This window comes from Chelonia mydas, chromosome 11, assembly GCF_015237465.2.
Source record: "Chelonia mydas isolate rCheMyd1 chromosome 11, rCheMyd1.pri.v2, whole genome shotgun sequence".
Lineage (NCBI taxonomy): Eukaryota > Metazoa > Chordata > Testudines > Cheloniidae > Chelonia > Chelonia mydas.
The window spans coordinates 13,840,287-13,860,534 of NC_051251.2; the positions used below are offsets into that span (position 1 = coordinate 13,840,287).

General features: G+C 42.3%; 1 protein-coding gene across 10 annotated transcripts; it reads left to right on the forward strand.

Annotated features, from left to right (window-relative positions):
• The first annotated feature begins 53 nt into the window (after positions 1-53).
• On the forward strand, positions 54-19,346 carry C11H2orf76 (chromosome 11 C2orf76 homolog). Of its 10 annotated transcripts, none has more exons than XR_006285031.1 (7): positions 1,000-2,104; positions 9,535-9,687; positions 10,787-10,837; positions 15,471-15,508; positions 15,644-15,725; positions 18,459-18,566; positions 19,160-19,346. XR_006285031.1 is itself a non-coding variant. In XM_027819436.3 (6 exons), exons 2-6 carry the CDS (start codon positions 9,555-9,557, stop codon positions 19,234-19,236), a joined length of 381 nt encoding a protein of 126 aa, XP_027675237.2. In that variant the 5' UTR covers positions 54-191; positions 9,535-9,554; the 3' UTR covers positions 19,237-19,346. The 10 variants fall into 10 exon arrangements, 6 of the variants coding, with proteins under 6 accessions (XP_027675237.2, XP_043381625.1, XP_043381626.1 ...); XR_006285032.1 differs by having other exon boundaries at positions 18,459-18,556; XM_027819436.3 differs by lacking the exons at positions 1,000-2,104; positions 18,459-18,566 and adding an exon at positions 54-191.
• Positions 19,347-20,248: the final 902 nt, after the last annotated feature.

The following is a 20,248-nucleotide window of genomic DNA, read 5'->3' on the forward strand; positions in this document are numbered from 1 at the left end:
CCGGGCGGGATGGGAGGGACACACCGCGCCCCGCTCACACCAATCCTCTCGCGCGGGAGGCGGGCTCAGGGGCGCCTCGCCGCCAATCACCAAAGGAGGGTCGTGGTCAGAACGCCCGACGCCAATCTCGGAACAGCGAGGGGCAAGGCAGAAGGAAACCTGCGCCCAATCACACGGAGCTGTGAAGGCAGGCGAGTGGACGGGGCGGGGATAGACTACCGGGCGGCCAATTGTGGAGCCTTGCACGTTGAGAGAGGCCCCGCCCCTGCGTCGGAAAGCGCGGGGGCAAGGGAAGGTCACGTGACACTGTCGGATGGTGTGAGGGCGGTAAAGCCGGAAGTGGCCCGGGCAGAGCGGAGCAGTAAGATTTGAGGGGGGTAGGATCTGCTTGATGGGCGGGGCCAGGGGGCGTGGGAGCGCGAGCTCAGGGGAGTGTGGCAGTTGGCGGGCCTGTGGTGGGGGCGGGGCAGAGGGGGCAGTGATGGTGGCTGTAGTACAACCTCCAGCCCATAGGTGGTGCTGTGTGTAACATGGCCAGCCGTGGGGGCGGGGCAAACACGTCTCTCCAGGGGAGCGTGGTGGCCCCTCGGAGTCTGGGGCAGAGGCCTGAGGCGCTTGCAGCCTCCTGGCGGCCTGCCAGGTGGGAGGAGGACAGGGCCCCACTGGTGCTGCAGGAGGGCAGCACAGGTCGCAGGCTCGATGGCGTGACGCTCCTCCCTGGCCCCGGAAGCTCTGCTGCGCCAGGGCGGGCAGACGGCGGGACGTTGCTGCTAAACGCCGCCCGGAACCTGGAGGCGTCCCGAGGTCGTCTTTCGTTTCTGCTCCGGGGAAGACGGCCGAGCATACCTTTAAATCCGTTGTAGCTCACGAAAGCTTATGCTCAAATAAATTGATTAGTCTCTAAGGTGCCACAAGTACTCCTTTTCTTTTAGCAGTCACAAGGATGACTGTGAAAGAGTTCTGGCAAGGCTGGATGCCTGCTGTATACCTCAGAGAAATGCGGGGTATGAAAGGGTGCGTGCTTGCCAGAGAAGTCAAGGACGAGGGAAATCTGTGGAATCTTTGACAGCCGCTTTGCATGCCTTGGCAGAAAGTTCTGATTTGAAGGCTATAAAACATGAAAATATCAGAGGTAGACTGGTTATTGGTCTTGGAGATAAAAACACCTCACAGCAGCTATAATTAAAGACTGATTTGACCTTATACACAGGCTAACTACAAAACCCTTCAGACTAAATGCACAACATATGGAAAAAGTCATAGCCCATGAGATGTGTGTTCAGCCAAAGGTGCAAGATGTAACAAATACACAAAATATGGACACTTTGCAGGCGTTTGCTGTACTGAGGCAGTCAAGAGCTGTTATTTCTGGGCTCTATCAAGTGTGATGACAGAGCCTGCCTAGAGAGTGAAACTGAATATTCATGGAAAGATCATTGAGCTTAAAATTGACTCAGGAGCAGATGTGAAAGTCATGCCAGGAGGGATGTATAATCACCTTGAAGTCCTCCTAGAGCTGAAATCGCTTGACACAATCCTGACTAGCCCTGGAGGTATTGTGAAGTGTATGGACCAGTTCACCATAGAAACAACTTACAAAGACAAAAGCTTTGCATTCAGAGTGTATATGATCAAAGGACCAAACACCAACAACCTTCTCAGCTGCAGCATGGAAGCCATGATGGGCCTAATGAGAAAAGTGGCAGAACTTCTTGGAGTATTTGGTATTGGAGTTTTGGAAGGAGTCTGAGTATAAATAACGTTAAGAGGCAGTGTTGAAACATATAGTGTACGTACACCTCTGAGGATTCCTGTCGTGTTGCTTCATAAAGTGGAAACTGAGTTCAAGAGAATGGAATAGATTGGCTTAATCGAGAAAATCTCTGAGCCAACATCATGATGTACCCAGTGGTACCAATTATAAAGAAAAATGGAAAAATAAAAAACTTTGTGTAGAGCCTTATGAAATCGGCATTAATGAGAACATGGATGGAATCATAAAATTAAAACAATAACATGGAATCCAGGCTCTCACCGGCATTAGGACCACAGTGGCAGGCAGGCAGGGCGGGCTGCATGGCTGAGCTACATGCAGCCACTGGAGGTAAGAGACCAGTGGTGTGGGGAGGAAGAGCAGGTGGCTAGGGCCACAAGGGATTGCAGGGGTTAGGGGAGACGGGTCAGCACCTGAGATTTAAGGGCAGCTTCTGAGAACTCAGTTCCTTGCTGTGTCAGTTCCTCGGGGACATCAGCTTCTCCCTAATGTGATGCCAAAATTCCCTCAAGATGCTGTGTCAATACAAGTATTCATTGCACAACTGAACATAGGTTCATTTGAAAGAACCTCTTCATGCTCCTTTACAGAGGCATCATGTAGCTGTGGCTAGTGGGGGGACACAAATGAAAGGTTCTTGGGATGCCCAGCAGCGAGGAGGCAGCAGCACTTACCCTGTGTCCTTGCATTGTTGGGTGGGGGAGGAAACAGCAGCTGACAAACAGAGGCTAGGGACACCATTCCTTAGCCAGGATGGGTAAGGAATGGTGTCCCTAGCCTCTGTTTGTCAGAGGGTGAAGATGGATGGCAGGAAAGAGATCACTTGATTATTACCTGTTAGGTTCACTCCCTCTGGGGCACCTGGCATTGGCCACTGTCGGCAGACAGGATACTGGGCTGGATGAACCTTTGGTCTGACCCAGTCTGGCCATTCTTATCTTTAGGGTGACTGGCTGCTGGCTGAGCTCCTCCCCACCACTCCTACTACAGCTGCTGCTTCTCCTTCCCTGCTGCGGAAGTCCCACACTTTGCCTCTGACCCACTCCCTGACTCACCTCAGCGGATGGTCTGCAAAGCAGGCAAAAGTCACTGGGACTCCAACAGCAGGGAAGAAAAGCAGCCCCATGTAGTGGGGACCTGGAGGAGCTCATCTGGCAGCCAGCCGTCCTGCTGCTTCCTCCCTCCTCACGTGGCTACACGGATACATGCTGCTGCCAGAGGGAGTGCTGCCTCCTTGCTGGTGGGCATCCCAGCCAGAGGCATCCTAAGAAATCTGGGGGTAGGTGACCCTGCATGCCCGCCCACGTGTTGCCTCTGCTCCTTTATGCAGCATCAGTGTCCCCCTCCTCAAAGACACAATTACAATTTTGATTTAAAAAACCATAAAGATGGGTTTAAATTTTTTTAAAATCAGAAAAACAAAATCAGAAAATAATAAATCTGAAAATTCATACATATGGCCCTATGAAATCCAGTTTATTATTGTGGATATAAAAAGACATAGTGAAGCAGTTATGAGAGAAAAATATATCCTTCCAACACTGGATGATTCCTCCCCAAAGTGAAAGGCGTTACTGTATTCTCCATGCTGGATGCCGTGAATGGATTCTGGCAAATTGCTTTAACCAAAAAGAGTGTTTGTTAAACTGACTACATTTATCGCACCTTATGGGAGATTTTGCTTTCAAAGATTACATTTTAGGATTACAAGTGCACCTGAAATTTTCCATAGAAAGATGGCAGAACTTACACAAATGTAGTTGTAGTTTTCATGAATATTTTGATATATGTGTTATCGATGGAGGAGCACAACAAAACCCTCAACAAAGTTCTAAACTTAATCAGTCAATCAGTAGTGCAGCTAGACAAGGAAAAGTGCATTTTCTGCCTGCACCAAACTGAGTTTTTGGAACAGACAATAAACAAAGATGGAATCGCAGTCCTAGCATGGGGAGAAAGTGAATCCAAATTGAGAATGGAATGTACCAGAACTGAGATGCATACTGGGCATACTAAATTACCTTGGTCAATACCTCCAAGACCTTTGTACAGTGACAAAACCATTGAATGAACTGTTAAAGTGCAGCACATCTTGGCTAGGGGAGACAAATCAAGAAATTGCCTTCAAAAAGGTAAAAGAAATGATCTCAGCAGCTCTAGTTCTCAAGTACTATGATGTGAACAAACCCACAATGGTCAGTGTGGATGCAAGCTGCTATGGCCTAGGTGTTATATTGTTGCAACAACATGGAGCTGAATGGAATCCAGTTGCATTTTGTTCTTGCTCACTCACAGAAGCGGAAGAATGACATGAACAGATTGAAAAGGAATGCTTGGCTAGCATATGGGCAGGTGAGAATTTTTACAGGTATCTGTAAGGATTGGATTCTTTTTCGGTAATAACTGACTATAAACCACTTATAACCTTCATCAGCAGAAAAGACCTGGATCAAGCACTGCTGAGATGGCAACGTCTATTGATAGGGTTAAAGAGAGTTAACCCAATTGCTAAATATGTTCCTGTGAAAAATCTGGTCGTGACACTTTATCATGGCCAGCATCACACTCAACTACTTGTGAGCTCAGAGATGGCATAAAGGCATATGTGGATGCTGTGGAGGCATACAGACCAGTGTCAGAAAAGATACTATGCCAGCTACAAAGAGCAATCTCAACAGACATGCAACTTCAACAAATTCTTAGTTACATTAGGGCCAGCTGGCCCAAATGTCTAGAGGAAGTGACAAGAGATTATTTTGTGGTATGTGGACAATTAAGCAAATCAACTTGACAAATGATTAAAGGTGATTGCATTGTAATTCCAAATGCAGTGAGAGGAAATATCCTAAACTTCATCCACAAAGTCCCCAAGGACTAACTAAATGCAGTGAATGTGCCATCCAGTCAATGTGGTGGCCGGGCATCAGCAAAGACATAAAGAATTAGTATCTGCATGTGAATGTTACAGAATTAACAACACAAAGGCTCTTTAATAACAACACCTCTACCAGGCAGATGTTGGAAGAGACTAGTTGCAGATTTATGCAAATTCAGAAGACATAATTACCTGATCATAGTGGACTATTTTCTTAGCTACATAGAAATAAGGTACTTGAAAAACCTAACATCTTGCAGTGTTATCAAGAAACTGAAGTGCACGTTTGTTCATTTCCGTTTTCCGGAACAACTAGTGATGAACAACAGACCACGGTTCACCACAGTGGAATTTAAGTAATTCAAAATGAAATATGATTTTGACCATATTACTAGCAGCCCACATTACCCACAAGTGAATGGAGAGGCTGAGAGGGCTAGCAGACAGCCAAGAAAATCCTAAAACAGGAAGGTTCATTTGTTGATCTTCTGAGCTACAGATGAATGCAGATAGCAGCCACTGGTACAGTACAACTCCTGATGGAAAGACAACCCAGAACTACTGTTCCAACTTTGGAAAAGAATCTACAGTAGAACCTCAGAGTTATGAACACCAGAGTTACGTTCTGATCAGTCAACCGCTCACCTCATTTGGAACTGAAAGTACACAATCAGCAGCAGCAGAGACAAACAAACAAACAAAAAAGCAAATACAGTACAGTATTAAACGTAAACTACTAAAAATTAAAAGGAAAGCAGCATTTTTCTTCTGCATAGTAAAGTTTCAAAGCTTTATTGAGACAACGCTCAGTTGTAAACTTTTGAAAGAACCACCATAATGTTTTGTTCAGAGTTACGAACATTTCAGAGTTACAAACAACCTCCATTCCTGAGGTGTTTGTAAGTCTTAGGTTCTGCTGTATCTCCAAAGTGACCAGGTGTGAAGACAGTAGCCAAACTGGATAAAAAGGCAAAAGGAGTTTATGAACACTCTTATAGCAGACGTCATTCAGAGAGCTGCCGGATCTGGAACCTGGTGACTGTGTTTGTGTCCAACTGGATGGAGAAAAAGCATGGGTAGCTCCAGCTGTTGTAAAGAAAAAGAATATCCAGGCCATATGTGATTGAGACAGATAATGGAGAGTTCAACAGAAACTGCTGACATTTCAGTTTGTTCCTCAGAAGGAACAATCAACAGAGCGAACTCTACGGATGGTTCATGCAGAACAAAAAGAAGATCACTCAAAAATTCAAAACTGATTAGATACAATCATTGCAACTAATGGACAACCAGATGACCAAGTTGTTACTTGTTAGTGTTGTGTAATTAGAAAACCAGTCTGACTCAGAGAGACTGGACTTTAGAGATAGTATGATAGTGTAACTTTTATAAATGGTAGGAATGTAAAACTTAAAATGGGAGATGTAATGGAATGTTAAACTGTATTATACTATTCAGCAACTACGTGGCACTGTGTGTAAAATACCTTTCCTGAGATGCTAACAATAACACTCAGAAGTGCTTTAAACTTTAGTGTTTAAACTGCAGTGTTTCTCAAGGACTGGTCTGTGGACTGGTGCCGGTCCTTGAGATCTCCCTGACAGTTTAGGAAGGCAGCAAGCCGGTCCCTGATATCAAAGAGTTTGAGAAACGCTACATTAAAATATCTTTAAAAGAACACATTACTTGCTTGTATCTCCATGATGGAAGTTCTGTAGCCAGTCTAAGGGTATGTCTACACTGCCCACGTTACTCCGTGGCTGCGGCAGAACTGTGACGTGGGCAGTGTAGACACGCTTTATCGCTGGGGGAGAGATCTCCCAGTGATAAAAAAAACCAACACCCCAAACGAGCAGTGGTAGCTTACTGGCACTTTTCAGTGCTAAAACTGTTGTCCCTCAGGGGGGTGTTTTTTCACACCTTCTGAACAACTAAAGTTTTAGCGCTGAAAGTGGCAGTGTAGACGTAGCCTTAATCTGGTAATAGAAGCCTGACCTACTACTAGCAGCCCTACAACCGACTGTGTACAAGGAGTACATGACAGTGACATGACAGTGACAAAGCAGGTCAGGGGGTGAGGGATGGGAGGCTGCCTATAGTGGGTGGTGGGGCAGGGGGATGAAGAGCAGTGTGTGTGTGTGGTGGGTAGGGAGCTGCCTGTAGGGTCCTTCTCTGTGCTAAGGGTCTTTCTAAGATGCTAAGGTGAGTTTCAATGAAGTCACACAAATGAGGGTCATTCTTGTTAGTTGCCAGCTTGTGCAGATCAAGGAGTGACTGGTTCACATTCTTTTCATTCAATTTTCGGTCCTGTGTGGAGAAGGACCAGGAAAATGTTCACCTCTTTTTAGCATAATTAAAAAACTCTCTTTTCAGATACAAAAGAATGTGTTTTTGTATGTACATGTTATATAAATGAGATGATGTTCTGTGTTTTAACTTGATTATTGTGCTTGAGGCATAGAACTTGGGTCAGTAACTGTAAATGTTACCTCCTCCCCCCACCCGCAAAAGTGAGGTAAAATGAGGGAACAGAAGGATCCCCGTCCAAACAAAAATGGAAGTGAAGCCCTGTGAATTACTTAGAAGAAGGATAGCTCAGGAGTTTAGTACACTTACTTGGGACATAGCAGATTTGTGCCTCAGATCCCCATTGGATAATAGCACATTCCTACCTCATAATAGTGTTGTGAGCATAAATGCATTAAAGATTGTGAGGTGCTCAGATACTACGGTAATAGGGACCATATAAGTATCTATGATTGACTGATAAAAACTAAATAAACAATTTAAAACATTTCAGATACAGAAGTCTCCTAGTTATTGGAGAGCAACAAATATATAAAAAATCAATACATAAGAGAGAAATAGAATGGCAAGAGAGAGCAAAAATATTGTGCAGGTAGTTGGAGATAACTGCAAAGGCAGCTGAAATGTAGCTCTGTGCTAAAGACAAACTTCCTGGCACTGAAGCTGTGGCCCAGTGTCATTGTTGCAGAAAGCTAATGAACTAACAGAAATGGAGGAAGTGGAAGAGCATTTACCACTGAAAACTGGGGATGTTATCAGTGGTAGGAAACAGCTCTGCTGGCTAGAGAGACAGGAAATTGACTATGAAGGTGCTGAACTAAAATCTCTGTCTGACTTTGCTTAAAGGAACAGAGGGGGAGAAAAGCAGACAAGCCAAAAAACCACCACCTACCAGTCCATATTCTGCCTTCAGTTACAATAGTGTTGGATCATATTAAAGAAGTTCTGTATTAAAATCACAAATGAGTTTGATTCCCCATAGTTTAAATTCCAGGGTATTATTAATTAAGAGGTCTCTTGGTTTTGGGGACTGTTTCTCTGCCTCTATGTGTGAAACTTGCAAGCTGCTAATTGTGTTAGTACATTCTAAGACAGAGTCTGTTCTCAAAGCAATTCACAGAGAGAGAGACTCAAAGCAATACTCTAACAACAGAACCAGCACCCAGAGACTCCCTGCCCTTTTGTTGTATTAACAATTGTGATTAAAATAGAGATAGAGGATGTATGTGGATGGATGCTTGGTGTGGATAATAACTGAATGATCAGGGAGGTGCCAGCCTAAGAATCCAGTGTTCATCGGCTGAAGAAGGCATCAAGTGGAAATAACCAGAGGACCCCCGGAGGGCAGACTGGAATCCACCCAACAGCCTCAAGAATGGGAGAACCAAAGAACAAGATAACATCTAGCAGCACGGAGCCGTCAGGAATGTGCTATCTGGTGATTGATTCAGCAACAGCATGATGAAGCAATTCCCATAGACTGGCATAAGAAGAAATTCCTATAAAAATGGACTCTGGAAAGTGAGAACTTTGGGGTCTGATTCTGCAAACCAACTTCCAGGAGCATCAGATGAGCATCTGACAAGGCCCTGCTCCCTCCTCATGTCCAGGCCACCTGGCCAGTGGCTTGGCATGAGCAACTCTAAGGCTGGTAACTATGATAACAACCTTGCAGAACCTGTGTGTGTGTGTCTGTATGAATGAATGTGTGAATAAATATGAGATTGAATGGAATGTTATAGCTATAACTAACTGCTTACTATGATTCTTTCTGTAGTCACAGTAAATGTGGTATTTTGCCTTTTTCCCTTTAATAAGATCCTGCTGGTTTTTAATTTATTGGTATAACAACAGTGTAAACCCAGTGGGGGTTACTCTGGATTTATACTAGTGTGAATGAGAGGAGAATTTTGCCCCCTAATCCCTACAAAAATGACATATGTTATCTTCATCACCATTGTTTTGTTGGATTTAATTTTAATTTGTTATACGATGTAAAGATGAGCCTTAGGTAGTAGCACGGGCATTTTTCTATATGATGTATCTGTGCAATATTGATGTATTATAAATAAGCTTTTATTTTTGTTTATGGTGTCAAATTCTATCCTTTAGATCATAGAGGACAAGCAGACTTTTCAGTGACTTGGACTTACAAATAAATTAAAAGCAAATCATGTATCGCACAGCTTTAAACCATTTTTCTGCAATCCTTTTTTTCTTCTTAATATAGGGCCTGACCCTGTGGCTCATTCATGGAGCTGCCGCTGTTCTCAGTGGGAGTTCTGTACATGGAACAACTGCAGAACTGGGCCATCTGACATACAGAGTCAAATTCTACCCTTAACATCCTGGACAATCCTGTGTCAGTGAGGAGGCTATGGCTCTGCTCTTGCTGTCATTGTAGTCATGGCAAAAGTGGTACAGAATTGGACTTAAAGGGAGGGAACAGTATGTTTAAAATCTTGTACATTTTCAGCTCTTTGGGAGTGTCAGATGAATGCACCTGCATCTAGTTATTTTAGCTGTTATATTTGTACAAAGAGATAACTCAGTAATTACTCTCTTTAATGTCTTCTAGGGTGTTTGAAGTTAATTCACATGTCATCGGAAAACTCAGCCATTACTGTTCGCCTGGTTCGCTCCTTTGAGCACCGTAATTTCAGACCTGTGGTGTATCATGGAGTTAACTTGGACCAAACTGTAAAGCAATTCATTACATTTGTAAGGAATGGTAAGGCCACTGTTATTCTTACATACTCATTTTGTCCCTATACTTTGCTGTCTGCGTAAGCAGGTGTAGTGGAGCAAATGAATGGGAAAACTCTTGTGGCTCCATTAAAGCTGCCAGCTCCACATGTTCCCTTTTGGGCTGCCGGGGATGAACGGTGCAGGGGCTGGGAAGCCAGGGATCCATGAGGGATTTGGCTCTTGATCCCACAGAGGATGCGCAACTACATGTATTCATTACCTCCCTCTGCACTGCACTAGAAATCCCCATGATCAGTCATGGCAAGACCGGTGGCTGTGCTGCAGTTGGCTCACTGGCCCAAGCTGCATGGGCTGCATTGTCGGGCAGCTACTCAAAAAGCATTAGGGACGTACACCATCTAGCGAATCTCTGGTCACTGTTCCCACATGACTAGGAGCTACGCCAATATTTGGCAGAGAGGGAAAGCAAAGGGGGTCTCATGTGAATGGGGAGGAAGTGTTCTGTGTAGTTATTTTCAACGATGGAAGGCACCACTATATGAGTGTGTGCTCTGGGATTTTTTTCTTCCAGGCTGAGTTCTGTCAGCCAGAAATGCACACAGGCACTCAGCATCTCCTGGAGTTGCTCAGCACCAAGCAAGATTGAGCCCATAAAGGAGCTAATTTTCAGCAGTGCGGTTTCCTTTTGGGAGATGGTTAGCAGTCTCTTTTTCCACATCCGATTCATTTGTGTGTCAGTTGTTTGGGGGCAATTTGCAAATGGGGATGCAGGACTTCTGCTCCTATGAAAATGGTAATAGGATACACATGACAGGAGAGCTTTGGAGGATCAGACTTCAAGGGTCTGATCCTGCACACCTTTCCTTAACATTATACATGTGGGTAGTCCCACTGAAGTCAATGGGGCAACTCACACAAGTAAAGTGTACCATAGAATTTGCAGGATCTGGGCTCAGAGTTGTACCGGTTGCTCTTCTACTTTTGATGCTAAGACAAGTTTCCTGATTTGAGATTTATTTTAAAGTTCAAATTCAGAGTGCAAGCTTCATGAAGTAATCATTTAAAAATATAAAAAGAAAATTGTTACAATCCTTTTCATGTAGTCTCTTTATTTTTAATAGATGTGTCTTTAAGAACAGGACTTCCACCTCCCTTTAAAAAATACAAATATGGTATGTAATTTTTCTTATTTTTTAAGAAATGTGTGTACAGTATGTTGTACCAGTTCTCATGTGATTTAACTGCATTACAGTTATTTCCATCTAAATATAGTAAGTCAGGACTAGTTTCCTGAAAGGAGCTGCGACACACACACATGCCCCCACATACACCCACACATTTTGCAGCTGCTTTCAGGAAACAACTAGTCAAGCTAATGGTTAATTTGGCACAGCCCTACTGCGAATATCATACATACACCATTAGCTTTACATCTTGTGTCTACAAAACCCAACGATTATTATGAACTTCTGTATTCACTTCAGAATTAGGCAGCACATTACACATTCTGCTGCTAATTGGCAAAGGCATTTTGGGATATTAATTTTTTATCATTTTTGTAAGTGCCTTTTAAACTCTGTTTCCATTCTGCAGAGCAGCTTGTGACCCACAGTACTTTGAAATCACAGTCCTCTTCGTGCTTATGCATTTCAATATCCAGCTACTAATTGTGAGGTCACAAGGGATGGCCAAGAAGGAGCTAAAGGCACCGAGTGGAAAATATTTAGATTTATGTACTTAAAGAATTTACATAATATTAAACAAGAGGAGGAGGAAAACATGGCTCAAGTAAATAGGAAAGCTCCTAAATGTAAATTTCGGATGAAATGAAATAGCCTGGGCTAAAATTTAAATCTGATTCTGTGCTCTAATAATTGTTGCAAGTAATGCTGCTCACATGCAAGTTTCTTTGGTGTAAGCAGGTAGAGAGCATCATACTTTGAATAGAATACGCTCTATATAGTCCAGATTTATCCCTTTTCTGGGATTTGGCTTTAATTATGCTGTTTGGTGACTAGAGCAAAAGTGATGCAATGGGTGACAGCAGGGCATGCAGGTATACAGCATAAAGAATAACTCAAATGACAATAAAACACTTTCCCTGAGACATAAACCTCTCCTAAGATGACCTGTTCCATAAACCTGTCTCCTTACAGATACCTCTCTGCCACCAATGCCATTCCCACCTCCCTCTGTCCAAGGTGGAGTTAGCAAACCACGTCTACCACACTGATAAAGCATCTCCCTGTGTGGGGCGCACATATAATTCCTGTGAATGGTGCTGGGAATTACACACCTATAGCAAGAGACTAAACTGGCATAGGGCCTGTTTCTCCATTCACACTGATGGGGAATGTTAGGGGGCTTATTCCTTCACCCGCTTCCTTCCCTGGTCCTTCTCGCATGAACAGAGAGCAACAATACCCGAAGTCCAAAGGTGCAAACAATTCGATGTTTATTGGGGTGAACTTCCAGGAAGCATGATTCCAGTTTCTTTCCTTAGTGTCCTCCTTCCCAGCTCTGACACCACAAGCCTTACACCTGTGTCCTTGTTCCCATTCCTGCCCTTAGCAAAACATGATTCCAGTTTCCTCACCCCCATTCCCTGTTCCCATCTCCCCCACCCACACCCACCCCCTCCCACCCACACCCACAGAGATTTCATGCACACCCACCAAAGCAACAATCTGATCCCCCAGAGCCACCCTAAGGCTCAGTGTTCCCATCAGGGAATCAGGAGGTGAAAAATGGGAGCAAGTGGGAAATGTGTCGGGGATTGGAGTTTAATTTGTTAATGTCTCTATCTTTAACTTGTTTCTCTGAATTTAGAGGATAGATGTGAATATTGTATTGTTTAAGGACTTACAATTCTAGAGATTTGAAACATCTGTCTTTGGAGTGCTATTCTTCCCTTTGGTGGCAAATGAAGGAGACCTGTGCTATCATTTTATTCTTTATGCTGTGATATACCTGCAGGTCCATGCACAACTTTTGGTCTAGTCACCACACATGGCATCAGGGGAGATTTGCTGTGCGCATGTGCTTGTGGACATATGGCTAATTGCTATTCAGAAGACTGAACAAAATACTGTACAATCAAGGGAACAGAACTACACCAGTGCAGCAGTTTGATTCCTGTTACACTAGCTCAGCCTTAGCCTCTCAGCTTTAGGTGCCAGTCATGCTGAGTTTGCATGTAAGGAATCAAAACCAAGCTGCTGATCTTTCCTCTGAGGCCTACCCTCTCTCCTTGACTTCTCTACCATGGTGGTGGGTAGCACCACCATCCTCCTCATCACATGGGCCTTTCATTTGGGCTTCTCCTGTAACTCTGCCTTCTTTTGGTTCTCTCAGCCCATCACTGTACAAATCTTGCTGCTTCTTCTTGGGCAGCATCATAAAGGGCCAGCCTTACCCCCACTCTGACTCATCCCATCTAGACCCTGCTTGCCCCTCACCTTGACTTATATGTTTCTTTGTATTACGGTAGCACCTAGGAGCCCCAGTGATGGACCAGGAGCACATTTTGCTAGGCGCTGTACAAACAGAATGAAAAGGTGGTGCCTACCCCAAAGAGCTTCCAGTCTAAGTTGTGCAACCTCCTCCAGTCTGGCTTGACTGTTGCTGCCTCATTTCCTCAGATTCATTAAAAATGCTGCTTTCAAACTCATCTTCTTGGCGCTTCACTTGGACTAAAGCCCCCTCCTCTTTGTCTCTCATTGGCTCAACCTTCTCCACTGCATCTTACCTAAAATTCTCGTTCTCACTGTCAGAACCCTTCACTGTTTAGTTTCTTCCTGTCTATCCATCCTACTGTCATCTTACTGTTAAGTTGACTCTGCCTGTGTGGCACCTACGATGTCAGTCTTGGTCGCCCACTTGTCTGCTTGTTTCCCTTTTGCACCTTTTCCTGTGCATATTAGGCAATATGAGGCAAAGCCACCATGTTATCCTCCTTCGAATCCCTCCTTAAAACACACCTCTACCATGTTTCCCACAGAGAACTGTCATCTGATAATGGCTGGGCAGGTTGAAAGCTGTGATTTCTGCTTCTGATTGGCTTACTCCATCTACAAATTGTGCAGACAGCTAGTCTGTACTAAAGCATCCCATTATTTTTACTTCATTCCCTCCAGCCTTTTGTTTGTCTGACACATGTCACGTTTTGTCTGTTAGATTGTAAACACTTTGGAGGCAGGGACTGTCATTTACCACATGTCAGTACAGTGCCTAGCACAATGGAGACCCAAACTGGTGCAGTCCTCTAGGCCCTACCCAATACAAATAATACAAAGAATTGTCATCTGAATTCATTACACTTTAGTACCTCATGACAATATTTTATATCAACAGTCACAAAAGGCCTGGTACTGTAAACACAAGGTAAAATTTATTTATGTGCTCAAGTGAGTTTGGGGTAAAATAGTTAGCAAAAGCAAATGGGAGGAGGTGAGGCTTTAGCCTGGATTTGAAGAGGCTGATAGTTTATCTACATGGTGGAGCTGGAACAGCCTCTCTTTAATAGGGCAAATGGTTAAATGCAAAAATGTCTGTGGTCAGTGGTGGAGCTGTGAACAGATAAAATCAAGAGTGACTCAGAGACTGAATAGGTAAGTAAGAAGTCAGGTCAGAGAACGGAAGTGTGAAGTTGTACTAGGATTTGAAAACCAGTAGGCTGCTTTTGGACTCCATTCATTGGGGTATAGAGCTGGCTGAGGTTAGTAAAGATCGTTGATAGTTCACCTGTTCACTTCCCAGAGATGAAAGCTTAGTATGTTTTCAGTGTGATTATTTGGTCTTCTTGCAGTACCTCTGTGTAATGGGAAGATTCCAGTAAGTGTTGTTTAATGCATGTCTTGCTTCTAAGGTATATGGGTCGTACTGCAACTGGCACTGTATGCTAAATCTGCCTCTTTAGTGACCTTGGCAGTGGGAGAGCACGGCAATCCAGCTCTCCTTAAATGCGATGAATACAACGTACAAAATGGGCTGAAGTGATGTGTATTTTCATGGATTAAAACCTTGTCAACAAACCTCTAATTGAGAATGTGATCTTTATTGTACCAGAGCTCTGAATACTCAGTCACACCAATTTGAAAGTTACTCTAGTCCACATTTTTTCCCCCTCTAGACTTACAAGTAGGTAAATAGCATCAAGTTTCTAGCTCCTTTGCTGAAAAAGCACTCGTGTCCTATTTTGAGTTTGTTCAAACATAGATGTCTTGGAATTCTGCTTTTATATTAAAATGCCTGTGTATGTAACAATGGCATCCTTTTACTGATTCTGCTCCCTGTGTGTGCCATCTCTGCTTATTTTAAATTAAATTCTGCCATCTCTGCTTATTTTAAAGTGACAAAATTAAGTTGTTACTACTTTTTTCTCCTGCTAGCAGAGCAGAGCCAACAACGTGGGAGAGCAAGTTGGGTTCTCTTTCTTCCTGTGCAGCATCAACAGATTTGTTTATTAAATTCCAGTCACCTTCCTCACTGAAGATAGATTGTATGGGTATCATGGAGGGCATAGGATGAAGACAATGGGATAGCGTAAATGTCCTTGAGACCCTAATTTGCCTGACAGAACTTCTAACACAGGTGGTAATACCTACGAAGAAAAGAACCTAGATTGATTCTCAGATTTCAGGTTTGGATTGCAGGGCTAGCTGCTAGTGGAGAGAGTTTTGTTTTTCCCTTTTTGAACAGAGAACACTTGAAAATCCTCAAGAGATGACAAACATGGAACCCTCACAGTGCCATTGTCCAGTGTAATGAACCACATCTTAAGGGAAGTTTTGTATTTTCTTCCAGATACAATGAAGATTATTCACCAAGCACATGGATCTAAGGTACATTTGCTATCTGTTCCTTTCCCCCCCCCTTTTATGTGTGTATACAGCTAGATCTATGCACTTCTAGAGAACATAATGGCAGAGCTAATAAAATCCGCATTTATCTTTATATTCCTGTTTACTTATTTCTAGACCAATGAACTTGTAGTGAGTTTGGAGGATGATGACAAACTCATTTTAAAAGAAGACAGCACTTTGAAAGCAGCTGGAGTAGGTAGGAGTACCTTTCTATTGACTGACAGTACTGATCATTGTGCTTGTCATTATACTGATAACTGGCTGATTATGTTTGGATAGTCTGCTGAAAAGTAAATGCTATTCCTGATGCTCTTTACACTACCAGATAATTATCCAGGGAAGAAGGGGGGATAATGTACATTCACATTATTGGGCTGAGGGCAGCAGGTATGTGCACTCCAAATGCTCAGAATGCAAATTGTGATTTTTAGAAGGTATGCTTAGAATTCTGCTGAGGGTAATTTTAAATGATTGACAGATAAGATTAAGCGGACATAGTACTAATAACCTATCTGTAACATTTAAACTGATGTTTTGGTTCAAAGTTTAAGTAGTGGAACTAGTGTGGAATAATGAAATGAGATTAGATTTGTTTAATGTGCAACACAATATTCAAATTGCACAGGGCAGCACAAATAATATCATTTAGAAAGTGAGCTGAACATAGCATGTGGTTAAAATCAACCTGAGTCCTTGTTCTCTGACAAAAGAATGCATATGGCGCATGTCTTGTGCTAATAGTGTAAAGAAATGCCTATGTATGACAAATTTGATAGTCACTGGATGTCATTTTGGCTCCATGCAAAAATGATTATGTGGCAGCAGAGCAGCTGAGACTTTGAGGCCCAATTCGCAGGCTTTGAGACGGCACTGGTTAGTTTAGAATGTCACTTATTTAAATCTGGTGCACAACAATCTTACGCTCTGGGTAAAAGATCACAGAGGAAATTAGAAATGGAAGAACCCATTCAGCATTAGGCCACCTAGCCTCTCTCCAGCCAATGCAGGATTTTCCCCTACAGAGTACTATTTAGCACTTTTTCTGATCTAGTTTAAAATCCTTCAGTTCAGTGGTGCTTCCTCCACCCCCCCTTAGGAGACTATTATAAATCTTACCATTGGGGAAAAAAAATGGAACATCAGAAAATACTCTCTTGATTTCATTTCTTTACTCCTGGTTAATCTCATTGGGCCACACTGATCAGTTCCCCTTTCTCCTTGGCATTTATACCTGATACTTTTAGTTTCTCCCCCTTTCCTCTTTGCCCGCTACCCCTTATTCTATACTGTAATCTCTCTGAGGAGAGGACACTCTCATACTATATGTATGTACTGTGCCTAGCTTAATGGGCTGCCGATATCAGGCCTTATAGAGGACTGGGCATTATTATTGAATATTAACTGTTGAACTGTTAATGTTGTTGAATATTAATAATAAAAGTCAATCTTTAGCCTTCCCTGCTAACTCAATCCTTTTAACTCAGATGAAAAGCAGTTCTTCAGGAAGGAGGGTTATTTGCAGTCTGAAGACTTCAAAGTCTTGTAATTTAGTTAGTATATGCCTCTTGTCAGCATGAGTCTTACCTACCTAAGACTTGAGGTAGCCTGGCTTAGAGGTCTAGGCAAGGGGCTGGGAAACAGTGGCAGATATTTGCTTAAAGCTGCCCTCCTCTAGCGCTGTTCTCCTCCAAGACACCATTGATGAATTATTGTACATTCCTACCTTTGAAACAGGTACCATAGTCCTAGTGGTGGTATAACTTGATGCAATCTCAGTAAATTATCAGCACATCAGAGTAATCTTGTTCTGAAAACAAACTGCGATAAACTAGACTGCTTTTATTTCTCTGAATGTAGGGGAGGAGGGAATGGTTTAAGGATGGAAGAAAAGTAATTAAAACAATACCTCCATAATTATTCAGGTTAACTATATACTTACAACAAATGCTAACTGCATCAATGCCCGACTGCTGTATGAGGTAGAATGAAGTTCTTGCTGTGTAATGTGGGATATCCTCTTAGACTTGCCAAGTTTTGAGGTTTTAGAAGAGCCGTTTTTGTGTTCTGATATATTAACGTTTACCTCAGTGTGAAAAGCTCTCTTCCATTGACTTACAGAAGCAATAGTGTAGTAAGACCTTTGGCAACTCTGTATTTTTATCCATTTAGAGTAGATTTGCATTTCTGGTAAGTAATAAAAACATAGCAAAAGCTCTTCGGAGTAGGGACTGTTTCCATTCTATGTTTGTACAGTGTTTAGCACAGTGAGGTCCAGGACTAAGACTCCTAGGCACTATGATAATATAAAGAATTAACAAAATAAGTGATGCACAGTATCATGTGACAGTAGTTCTGGTCCTGAACCTGCCTCCACTGAAATCAATTGCAAATCTCCCATTGATATGTTTAGATTTTAAATATGTTCGCTGCACAACATTTGCTAGAGGCAAACACTAGAATTTCCCTTTCCAAAAAGCCAGGAGCCCAATCCTGTGAGGTACTGAGCACCCTCCTCAACTACAAAGGATTGATTTTAGCATTCGGCAGGATTGGGCTGGAAAGATGTAAATTATGAGGCTATTAGATGAGCATCTTTAGGAAATCCTCTGTGGTGGTGATTATTATTACAGCTATTATCTAGTCAGCAAAGTTAATGCGTGCCTATTTCTAGAGCACGGATGTATGTTAATAAAGTGTTCAGCATTCATTGCAAACAATCTTGTCTTTTTCCAAGTCAAGATTCTAAAACCTCTCCTGCTCCTTTTGTATAAGACAGGCAGACTTCATTAAATTCAGGTTTAATTTAAAAAGCAAAGGCAGAACTTATTGGCTCAGCACCTTAAAGAATTCCATGTTTAATAATTGTGAAGGTTTTCCATCAGATTTGTCTCCACTCTGAATTAGTAATGTTGCTGACTTATTGTTTTAGAAGAGGAAGTCCTTGACCTGCTGGGCTGAAAGAATTGTGACTGCTCTGAACCTTTGTGGGTCCTTTAGCTGTGCCATATCCCCTGTGAATAATTAGAGGTATTTGAAGGTATTGCTGGGGAAGCCAATTTGTGTCGTTCACTTTGCATATTGTTGAAGCCTTATGAATTAATCATTAGCAGGGCAAAAAATTAACTTCTTCAGACACATATTTTGATGGGCCATGAGGGAGAATGTAAAGTGATCTGTAAAATATTCTACTAATCCTCTAAGTATTAAATTATTATACCTGCAGGCTTATTTCAGAAAAAAGAGGTTTTTTCTCCCTCCTTAACTGAATAATGGATTGAAAAAAACCCAAGCTTCGTTGTTTTCTAGGATTCTGAGAAAGAATAAATGTGCAATCTCCTAGGTTGTCCAAATTGTTTTGTAGCCTTTGGTGAAATTAGACTTGAAGGTTTCTGCAGATGTTTGTTTACATTTATATGCCAATGTTCTAGTTCTTTTTAACCAGACTAAAACACATGGTAATTGGGTCTAACGTAAAAATAAACAACGTGGTGATTAGTGATTGCCTTTAACCAAAAAGGCACCGAATGCATTCTAAGGTTCTAATTAATGTTAATAGGCTGCTATGTGGTTAATACAATAAGCATATGCTTTTATTGGGCATGCTGAATATTTATTTTTTATCCCTTTCAGCAAATGAAACTGAATTAGCGTTCTTCTGTGAAGAAGATTACAGAAACTACAAAGCTAATCCTGTTTCGGCCTGGTGACGATCCCAAGAGAGCTGGGTTTTTTTGTTTTCTCATACCCGTTTAAAACTTTTTTTTTCTGTTTAATGAGATTTTTTTTTTTAATCAATAAATCCTATAGGATTGCCTCACAAATGCAGCAATTTCTTTATTATATAAACTCATTTCTCTCAGGATGCTGAGATCCAGGGGGAAAAAAATCAATGACACAAATTTGCTTTCCTTTCATACATTTCCCCTCTCCCCCCTTACATCTTACAATGTAAGCAGTATAGATGAACTCAGACCTGTAACACACATTCTGGTGGTGTGATTCTACAGTGGTGGATTAAGTATAAGAGTCGTTAGCTATGTATGTAAAATCCTGTCATAATGGTATCCTTTTTTTATGGAAAAAGGAAACTTTTTATGACCAACTCACTGGATATTTTAAAGAGCTTAGTGATGGAATCCCTAGGTTACAAATAATAGCTTTATTTCACTCATTTTATGTTCAGTCTGTCTTGCTTTAATGGTGCAGGCTGATTCAGGTTTCATATTCTTCAGTTGTGAATGCTTTCCTTTATACTCTATATTCTAGCCCCTTTTAGTGTGATGAAACAGACAAATGACTGTTTGGACTGTTTGGAAGCTTTTGTGTTCAAGGACCAGCCTGACTGTTTTTAGCATCATTTCATAGAGATGCCATGGTGTAAGGCGTAGCAACTTGACTTCTTGTGTGACATCAATATGCATAAGCAGACATCAGGCATTTCTCCAAATGGTGTGAAAGCCAGTGAACGCTCCTCGGTTCAGTTCAGTGTTAAAATAAAACCCGAATGATTGCGTTTCTTGTGAGGGGAGGCACAGTCTGTGGGCAGCTGTTTCCATGACAGGGAGCAATTCTTTCCCATTTTCTTGGAGATGAGTACTCCCATAGTGTCACTATCTATTAGTTCCTGGAACTTCTATACTCTTCTGCTACATTCACCAAATTAAGAACAAGTAGAATAGTTATCCTAGAATGATTAGATAAACTTGCTCTCCAGGAAGA